The sequence below is a fragment of the Pistacia vera genome, unplaced genomic scaffold, assembly GCF_008641045.1.
Source record: "Pistacia vera cultivar Batoury unplaced genomic scaffold, PisVer_v2 Contig1240, whole genome shotgun sequence".
In the NCBI taxonomy this organism is placed as follows: Eukaryota; Viridiplantae; Streptophyta; class Magnoliopsida; order Sapindales; family Anacardiaceae; genus Pistacia; species Pistacia vera.
This window is the reverse complement of record NW_022195294.1, coordinates 16,904-26,962: the sequence shown is the minus strand read 5'-3', so window position 1 is coordinate 26,962 and position 10,059 is coordinate 16,904. Positions and strand designations below refer to the sequence as shown.

At 37.3% G+C, this 10,059-nt stretch overlaps 1 protein-coding gene across 1 annotated transcript; it reads right to left on the bottom strand.

Moving 5' to 3' along the window:
• Positions 1-2,669: 2,669 nt before the first annotated feature.
• Positions 2,670-8,736, bottom strand: LOC116118543. The gene is made up of 6 exons (XM_031404524.1): positions 8,645-8,736; positions 7,917-8,514; positions 7,670-7,827; positions 3,814-4,173; positions 3,635-3,648; positions 2,670-2,800 (listed from the first exon to the last, which is right to left on the bottom strand). Exons 1-6 carry the CDS (start codon positions 8,734-8,736, stop codon positions 2,670-2,672), a joined length of 1,353 nt encoding a protein of 450 aa, XP_031260384.1.
• Positions 8,737-10,059: the final 1,323 nt, after the last annotated feature.

Below are 10,059 nucleotides of genomic sequence, written 5' to 3'. Positions count from 1 at the left end.
AGAAACAGAAATAGTGTAAGGAAAGAATTAAGAGACATAGTTACAGGGATAGACAAGTAGAGGCTTACTTACTAAGCATTATTTTGTGCTCACCCCGTTATTTTTCCTTTGTGGTTGCAGGATCTAGGTGATGTTGCAGTCGGTTGGGCGTCGGCAAGCGAGGAGCAATAGTCGCACTATCCCCTGTTTTGAATGGCATTTTGTAAATGATACTCTTTTGTACAAAGAATGTATATACATAACACAAGAAAAGTTTTGGGCTCATTTACTTTTATTATTGTACATGTATTTTATTAGTATACAACAGTTATTACATTTATATCCCACAAGGTTAGGGTTTTGTTTTCCTTAATTCTAGTTAGTTTAGGACTCTTGAACCCTATTTTCCTATCAAAAATAGAAGAAAAATTTCCAACTGTCGTGACAGTGCCCCACATGGTTGATTCTGGACAAAGTGTGCTACGCCATGGTTGGTTCTAGACTAAGTGTGCTGCGCCACAGTGCTAGGGCATGGTCCAATTCCTCTTCTAACCTTGCATCATTCTTCAGCACTCCAGAGATAGTGACTTTTTAGCACAATAACGATGAAATATGGCAAAGTTTTAAACAAATGAAATTTAGTCTTGGAATCATCTTTCCAACGGTTCATGAATCATCTCAATAAAATATCTACAGCTCAAGTTATTGTCGAAACACTGAGACATGCTCAAACTGGAGCGTAATCTAGAATTTCCTCTTTACTTCAAAGCGCCATAACTTCTTCAATTCAACTCCGATTCTCGATCCATTTGTTTCCAGTTGTGACAAATTCTCTTGCCAATATCATCTCTCATCCGAATATTATTTTAAAGCCTTATTCCCTGAAAACACAACAAAAATACCTGTGATCCCAAAAAGTGCATTTATGAAACAATTAAGTTATTTCATGCGAATTAGTCCTAATTTCCCACAAATGATATCTATAAACCACTAACTATAAGTTTATTTTCAAGCACTTATCACAACTCCCAACCAACTGCTTGCTAGTCCCTAGCAAGCTAAGCGATAAAAATATGTCTTCTAGCTTGAAAATTAAAATAAAATAAACATAAATCTAATCTACCCCAAATCGCTTTTGTAGATTGTCACGGTTGCATTTAGCGTATGCAACAAGCCTTTAAACCACTAGTTGTAGTCTTGTGAGGGTTTCCAGCGATGATACTCACAAACATCCATACTAAACCTAGCCTAGACTTGAAAATTAAAAACAAACAAACAAAACATTAGTCTCCGGATAAACATCCATCTCAAAAATTGCATACAACACATAACATAAAGAATAGTTAAACATCAACCAAGCCCAAAGGTAACTCAAAAATCAGTTTCATTTTCATTATCAACTCTCACACATTAATCATTCCACAAACCTGTTAATCTCAAAACCCGGATGATCACATGCACAAAACTTCACAAACAAAGAATTGATCTCAAAATTTAAAAAATATAACATAATGTACATAATCAAATTCCTTAGGCTAACTTTTCAAAATACTCTCCACTAATGTAGAATGATCACACTACCTCAGATCAATAGATCTTTATTAAGCTTGTAATGTTAGGCTAGGTTATGAGGTTATGAAAGAATGGAAAATATAAGCAAAAATAAGAGACTCGATCCTATTTCTTTCAAACACTTCCATTCACGCACCATCATTCTTCTTTACACCCAACATTTTCCACCCTTCATCAAAAATAATTTTATTGCATCATTTACACCTTGCGATGTTTCTCAATACTTTTTCTTTCTTTTCTTTCTTTCTTTCTTTTCTTCTTCTCTCTTTTTTTTTTTTTTTTCAATTTTTTTTTTCAGAAGCTAGAAAAGAAAGCTAAAAATGCTACCCCACCCCTTGATTAAAAAGCACTCCACAACCCCTAACCTATTCTTTTGAGCACATTTGGAATAAATTGACAACTTCTACAAAATTTCATCCTCACTTCTTTAATTGCTCTCACTAATCTTGTACTTAGATTAAGTCTCTTAAAAATAAAAGGGTAGGAATATGTTTTTGGCCCAAAATAATGGTGGGTTAATGTAGGTTACTTGAAAGAAAATCAAGGCTAAATGTGTTTAATAATGGCTAAAATGGGTAGCAAGCAATAATTTAAATAAAGGGTTGGCTTGAAACGCTCAAACGATCCAAAGATAGCCTAAATCATATCCTAAGTAATGTGCATTCTAGGATTTCGCCTCAAGTAGTTATCAAGTGAGTTCTAGAATGTGTTGAGATCGCAAAAATGTCTATGAAAATTCATACATAACAAACATCACTAAGCCTTAAGACTAACCAACCAAATCATACCACATAGCATGAGAATCTCAAACTAGATGAAACTAATTATTCAAAATTACCCTTAAACCTAAGCAACATTTAACATCTTCTAAACATTACATGTTATCACAATTATAATCATATCATTGACATACAAATTAATCAGAAGAACTAAAAAATTTAATCCTAAAACATGTAAAAACTAAAAACTAAAAAAAAAAAAAAAAAAAAACTAATACAGCAGCAACAAATGCAACAACATTGCTCTATTAATCTGTATTAAACAAAAATCATTCAAAAAAAATGAAAACTCCCATATATCACTTTGTTTAACGTCATTAGCCTGACGTTGTTCTTTGCTTAACTGTCCATGTCTATTGATTCATGGAGAGATACTTCATCCAATTGTTCCATGAATGGCTCGTAGTATGGCTTTAGAATATGGCCATTGACCTTGAAGTCTTTCCCGGTCTTCATGCTCTTAATTTCCACTGCACCAGTGGGAAAAACATTAGAAATCAGAAAAGCACCAACCGAACGTGAATGTAACTTACTGGGAAAAATTTAAGACGTGAATGGAATTGAAGAACTTTTTTTTCCAGCTTTAAAATGCTTTTGCTGGATCATACTATCATGGAAGGCCTTTGTTTTGTCCTTGTAAATGCTTGAACTTTCATAAGCTTCATTCTGTATCTCCTCAAGTTCATTCAATAGCAATTTATGTTGTTCTCCCGCTACATCTAATTTCATATTGCATTGCTTAAGTGCCCAATAGGCTCTATGCTCTAATTCAACGAGAAGGTGACATGGTTTACCATAAACCATTCAGAATGGGGACATTCCAATTGGTGTCTTATATGCTTTCCTGTACACCCACAATGCGTTGTCAAGTCACAAGCTCCAATCTTTCCTATTTGGATTCACAGTCTTCTCCAAAATGGACTTGATTTCCTGATTAGAGACTTTGGCTTGTCCACTCGTTTGTGGGTGGTATGGCATTGAGATCTTGTGGGTAGCATTTTATTTCTTCAAGGTAGCCCAAAATGTACAGTTGCAAAAATGAGTGCCCCTATCACTAATTATGGCTCTAGGTGTTCCAAACCTTGCAAAAATGTTAGATTTTACAAAATCTACAACAACTTTAGAATCATTAGTCCGGGTGGCCTTTGCTTCTACCCATTTAGACATATAAACAACAACAAGTAAGATATAAAAGTAACCTTAAGAAGAAGGAAAGGGTCCCATGAAATCAATATCCCATACATAAAAAATCTCAACAAATAAAATCAGATTTTGGGGCATTTGATTTCTCGAGCCTAAATTACCTGAGCGTAGACACCTATCACATGTTTTGCAAAAACAATATGCGTCTTTAAAGAGTGTAGGCTAATAGAATCCAATCTCAAGAACCTTGAGAGCTTTCCTTTTTGCTCCGAAATGTCCTCCACATGCATAGGAATGGCAAAAAGTTAAAATTGAATTAAATTCACTTACGAAAACGTACCTTCTTATGATTTGGTTGGGGCAATATTTCCAAAGATATGGATCATCCCACACGTATTGCTTGGCGATCTTCTTCAGTTTGTCCTTGATAACACACGACATGTTAGGTGGGGTTCTCTTGGCCTCTATGTAATTTACTATATCTGCATACCATGGTCTCGAGGATGTGATCGCAAGTAATTGTTCATTTGGAAAATCATCTTTCAATGGAAGAGCATCTTCTTGGTTTATTAACCTACTTAAATAGTCTACTACAATGTTGTCACTCCCTCTTTTGTCTTTGATTGTTAGGTTGAACTCTTGTAGCAATAGAATCCACCTTATAAGGCTTGGTTTAGCCTTCTTCTTTGTAAGCAAATACCTAAGAGTTGCATGGTTAGAAAAATAGTAACTTTAATGCCAATTAAATAGGAACGAAACTTTTCTAATGCAAAAATAACCACCAAAAGTTATTTCTTAGTTGTGGAGTAGTTAAGTTGAGCGTCATTCAATGTTCTTGAAGCATAATAAATGACGTGTTGTAACTTTCCAACTCGTTGTCCTAACACAACTCCAATGGCATAATTGCTTGCATCGCACATCAACTGGATCTTGGAGAAATCCTTGGTAAATCTCCTATAAAATCCTGCATGTCCAAGAAAAGAACATACCTCTCTCACACAAGTGGGAGGTGGTAAGGAATGTACAAGATCTATTTTAGCTTTATCAACTTCAATCCCCCTAGATGAGATAATATGCCCTAAAATTATGCCTTTGTAACGCCCCACCTGAGGTACGTAGTTATTGTTTCTCCTTTCGCTCACTTTTGAGTTGGTTTTTGGTAATATTGTTTGATTGAGTGTTGTGTTGAATGCTTGCCCTGAAATTGGTTGAAAATAGAAGAAGTTTAGTGTGCCAAGCTTCGCCAGGGCGAAGAAGAATCTTCGCCGCGGCGAAGATGTGTTGAAACCACGGGAAACTCTCTGGACAGTTTCGCCGTGGCGACAGAAGTTTCTTCGCCGCAGCGACAGGCCGATTAAAATGTTTGTTGAGTTTTAGATATTTTTTTCCCTAAGGGCAATTTGACCATTCTACCCCTAATTAGCAGGAAAAGTGGGGAGTAAAATGTAAGGATTTTTCATGGAGATTATGTTGATATGGGGGTGTGGTTGTAATGAATCAAAGGATATAGATGGATTTCCCAAAGAAGAGTAAGGGCAAAATGGGAATGCTTGGGTATAAATTTCATTAAAAGGAATTAAGAGTTAGCAAACCCCTCATTCTTCTTCTCAAAAACGCAACTCTCCATTCTTGTTCCTCTCAACTTCTCTTTCTTTTGATCAAGGAGTTCCAAGGGGTTTTTGAAGTGAGTTGGGGTAGAAAATCAACCTAAGGCTTCCTAAGGTAAGGATCTGCTTAAGTTGTGAAACTTGTGAGTTTTTAGTTATATTGAAGTTTGAGGGTTTTTGTTCTTTGGTTAAAAGTAGAGAAAAAGTCAAGCAAAACAAGTGAAAGGAAGAGTTGGTGAAGTCTCTCCATAACAAGGTAAGTAAATCCAACCCAAGTTGAGATTTAAGAATTTTCTGATTAGGGTTTTGATAGAAATGATGTAGTATGTGATATACATGTGATATGCCATGTATGGGGCTTAAATAGAGATTTCTATGCCTTGTGATTGTTTATACCTTGCAAACATAAGAAAGAGTTGTGGGTTGGAAAGGTAGGTTGAGATGGAATGAAGGGGTGTTGTGGATCCCTTTTGGAAGTGTTTTATTTGGCAGGTTTGTGGTTATGTGAAGGGGTTTCTCCCCATTTTGGATGGTTAGAAAAAGTTTTAGAATCATTGCATAGTAGAGTTATAGTGCACTTGGTTGTTTGATGAAATGCCTAATAGAGGTTTGAGTGTGAGTAGTGAACCTTAATTTGACAAATTGCATGTTGGCATTTCATAGTGTTGTTGTGGAGATGAACCATCCATAGGCACTAATTGTGCATTGAAAAGTGACCTAAGAAATGTAGGAAACTTGTGTATGCAATTACTCATGAGTAAAGAGCTTGGTGGATGCAAATACGCTAAGGTAGAGAGAATGAAAAGCTAGAATAGAGTGATTTAGAAGAGTAGTAGAGATGGGTTGATGCTTTGTGATCTCACCCGACAGTTATGGGAATCGGGTTGATGCTTTGTGATCACCACCGAACAGCCCTTAGAGAGGGTCGATGCTTTGTGATCGTCACCCGATGAGTAGTAGAAACGGGTGGTGCTTGTGACCACCACCGGTAGTTATTAGATAAGTGGTTGATGCTTTGTGATCATCTCAACATTAGTAGAAGTGGGTTGAGCTTTGTGACCATACCCGACAGTGACTAGAGACGGGTTAATGCTTGGTGACGTTTACCCAAAAGTCATGAGAAACGGGTAGGTGCTAGGTGGTCTCCACCCGATAGTAGGGAAAAACCGAGTAGGTGCTTTGTGATCCCCACTCGGTAGTCACTAAGAACGGGTTGGTACTGTGTGAATTCCACTCGATAGTCATGGAGAGTGAGATGGTGCTGTGTGAACGCCATCCGGCCGTACCTCCGGTAAGATGAGGCCATGATGTTTAGTAGAAACAGAAATAGTATAAGGAAAGAATTAAGAGTTATGCATACGGGGACAGACAGATAGAGGGTTTTACTTACTGAGCATTATTTTGTGCTCACCCCGTTATTTTCCTTTGTGGATGCAGGATCTAGGTGTTGATGCAGTCGGAGGGGCGTCGGCAAGCAAGGAGCAATAGCTGCACTGTTTCCCCTGTTTTGTCTTTTAAAATGAATTTTTGTAAACAATACTCTTTGTGTATAAAAGACGCACGACTTATAATGAAAAGAAAGTTTTGGGCCCAATTTTCTTTTGTAATTATGCATGCATTGTAGTAATTATACAGCAGTTGTTACAGCCTTGATTTACCATAAAATGGCATTTTTCCCAATTTAAAACGAGATTAGTTTCTATGCATCTTTTAAGAACTAATGTCAAATTACTTAAAACAATTATCAAATGAGTTCCCATCGACATAAAATCATCCATAAATACCTCTATAATGTTCTCTATGTAATCGGAGAAAATACTTACCATGCACCTTTGAAAGGTGGCGGGTGCATTACAAAGGCCGAATTGCATGTGTCGATAAGCAAAAGTGCCAAAGGGGCATGTAAATGTTGCCTTCTCTTGATCTTCCAGTGTAATCAAAATTTGATTATAACATGAAAATCCATCAAGAAAACAATAGTGAGAATGGCCCACTAAACGTTCAAGCATTTGATCGATAAATGGAAGAGGAAAATGATCTTTGCATGTTGTGGCATTGAGCTTGCAGTAGTCTATGCACACTCGCCATCCCGTTTGAATGCGAGTGGGAACTAAGTCATTATCTTCATTCTTTACCATGGTTACTTCATATTTCTTAGGAACTACGTGGACTGGACTAACCCATTTACTGTCAAAAATTGGGTAGATCACACCAACATCTAACAACTTGATTATTTCCTTCTTCACTACTTCTATCATTGATGGATTCAACTGTTTTTTCGCTTCTATTGTAGGCTTCGATCCTTCCTCTAATAATATGCGGTGCATGCACATGGAAGGACTTATTCCTTTAATGTCAGCAATCGTCCAATCAATTGCCGTTTTGTACTCTGTCAACACACGAACAAGTATCTCTTTTTACACCTTTGAAAGGTTGGCTGCTACAATCACGGGCAATGTGTCTCCTTCTCCCAAGTATAAATACTTGAGATGACTTAGTAAAGGCTTAACCTCCAAGGTATGGACCTACACAATGGAAGGTAAAAGTTTCTGATTAGATATGGGAAGAGAAATATAGGAGATTTCATACCTTGGATTTTTCTTTGGAAGCTCATCCAACATTCCTATAGTTTCATTTAGCTCTTCTCCTAACTCCACGTCTTCGTTAAAACTTTGAGGTTCCTCGGTTGACAGCCCATTCCATATTGCCACTTCCAATGGATCTTTACCCTTAAGCTCGAACATTTGCTATGTTAAAGAGTCAAGTACATCAATGGAAAAGCAATCATTGTCATCATTAGGATACCTCATTGCATCAAAATGTTAAATTGAATGACTTCCTTATCAAACTCTATTGTCAACGTCCCATTATGCACATCTATTTTCGTAAGGGCTGTTTTCATGAATGGTCTCCCTAAAAGCAATGGCATAGTTTTCACAGTTGTTTCATCTTTCATGTCAAGCACATAGAAATCCATTGGAAAAACAAGCTCGTTTACCTGCACCAAAACATCTTCCATAACTCCTTTTGGATAGGCATTAGATCGATCAGCGAGTTTAATAACTACGCTGGTCGATTTAAGAGTACCAAGATTTAAATCAAGATAAATTGAGTAAGGCATGACATTAATAGAAGCACCTAAGTCTAACATTGCTTTCTCAAACCTTATGTTGCCTATGATGCATGGTATGGTGAAACTACCCGGATCTTTGCCCTTTGTTGGAAGCTTCCTTTGCAAAACTGCTAAGACATTTTCTCCCACACTCACCACCTCGTTTCCCCTAAGTTTTCTCTTGCTGGTACACAATTCTTTAAGAGATTTCGCATAATGCAACACTTGCTTTATTGCATCCAACAAAGGAATGTTGACATGTACTTTTCTAAAAGTGTATAAAATTTCTTGCTCATGTTCCTCCTTCTTTGATATGGCAAACCTGCTAGGAAAAGGCAAAGGAGGTTCTTAAGTATTAATAGGAACTTTAGATTGTACCTTAGGAAGATGTTTTGCATTGGAAGAATCGGTTGGTCTGCACTTTTGGATTACTTTGTTCCACTTTGAATCACTCATCTCCAACTTCTTTCTCATCATTTGGCTTCTTGTGAGTCTTCTCAAGTTGTCTACCACTTCTCAAAGTAATGGCACTAGCATTCTCCATAGGGTTAACCAAAGGTTGGGAAGGAAGCTTTCTAGACCCATGCGCCTCTAATCTTCCAACGGTAGTAGCCAATTAACTAACTTGGCTTTCCAAATTCTTGATTGACATTTTTGTTTCTTGTTGGAACTTGAGATTCTCTTGCTGAAATTGAAGAGAGCTAGTTGCTAATGAGTTTACCAAGTCCTCCAAAGACTTACCTTGAGGTTGGGAAACATTTTGGGGTTTTGCTTAGTATGGTTGTGGAGCTTGTGGGTAAGGGAAACTGGGTGGATTATTAGTGATAGTAGCTTGTTGATTTCCTCCATAGCTAAGTTAGGGTGGTCCCTCCATCCTGGATTATAGGTATTGGAAAATGGATCACACCTTTGCCTTTGTTGTCCTTGGTATCCTCCCATGGCATTTGCTTATTTTGAATCTGTCTCTTGAAGGGTAGGACATATATCGGTAGGATGTCCTGCATTGGAGCAAATTCCACATGTCTTCACTTGTCCAATTGCAATTTGTTGCACAAGTGCAGTCAAATTACTCAATTGTTGCTTAAGAATATTGGATATCCCCACTTCATTTACCTTCTAGGGTGGTGGATCAGATCGAGTACCAAATTAATGAGAGTTTGTCGCCATAATTGCAATTATAGGAGTTTTATCAACTAACACTCCTCCACTTGTTGCATCTATGATACTCCTCTCCATTGGCATCAATCCCTCACTTATTTGATGATGTGGACAGCTAGCACACAATTTCTTAAACCTTTGTCAATATTCATATAACTTTTTCCCATTGTATTACCGAATTCACAAATTTCTTTCCTAATGAGTGTGGCTCGAGATACAGGAAAATACTTCTCCAAGAAAAGCCTCTTCATCTCATTCCAAGTAGTTATGGTCCCAGATGGTAGTTAATAAAGCCATTCCTTAGCGCTCTACGCTCAAGAAAATGGGAACTCCCTTAACTTCACTTGTTCCTCCGTTGTTCCATTTGTTTTCCTTAATTCTAGTTAGTTTAGGACTCTTGAACCCTGTTTTCCTAGTAAAAAACAGAAGAAAAATTTCCAGTTGTCATGACTGTGCCCCAGCACTGTGCTATAGCATGGTTGATTCTGGACAAAGTGTGTTGTGGCACAATGCTGCGGCATGGTTGGTTTTGGACTAATTGTGTTGTGGCATAGTGCTGCAGCATGGTCCAATTCCTCTTCTAACCTTGCATCATTCTCCAGCACTCTAGAGATGGTGATCTTTGAGCATGATAACGATGAAATATGGAAAAGAGTTAAGCATATGAAATTTAGCCCTTTGAATAATCTTTCCAAATATTCAAGAATCA

Coding starts and splice junctions, on each gene's coding strand:
- LOC116118543 (XM_031404524.1), bottom strand. CDS start 8,736: ATGGAGAATGCTAGTGCCATTACTTTGAGAAGTGGTAGACAACTTGAG. Junction 7,828..7,916: donor CAATAGAGTTTGATAAGGAA/GTCATTCAATTT, acceptor TCTTTAACATAG/CAAATGTTCGAGCTTAAGGG. Junction 4,174..7,669: donor CTTCCAAAGAAAAATCCAAG/GTATGAAATCTC, acceptor TGCAACTCTTAG/GTATTTGCTTACAAAGAAGA.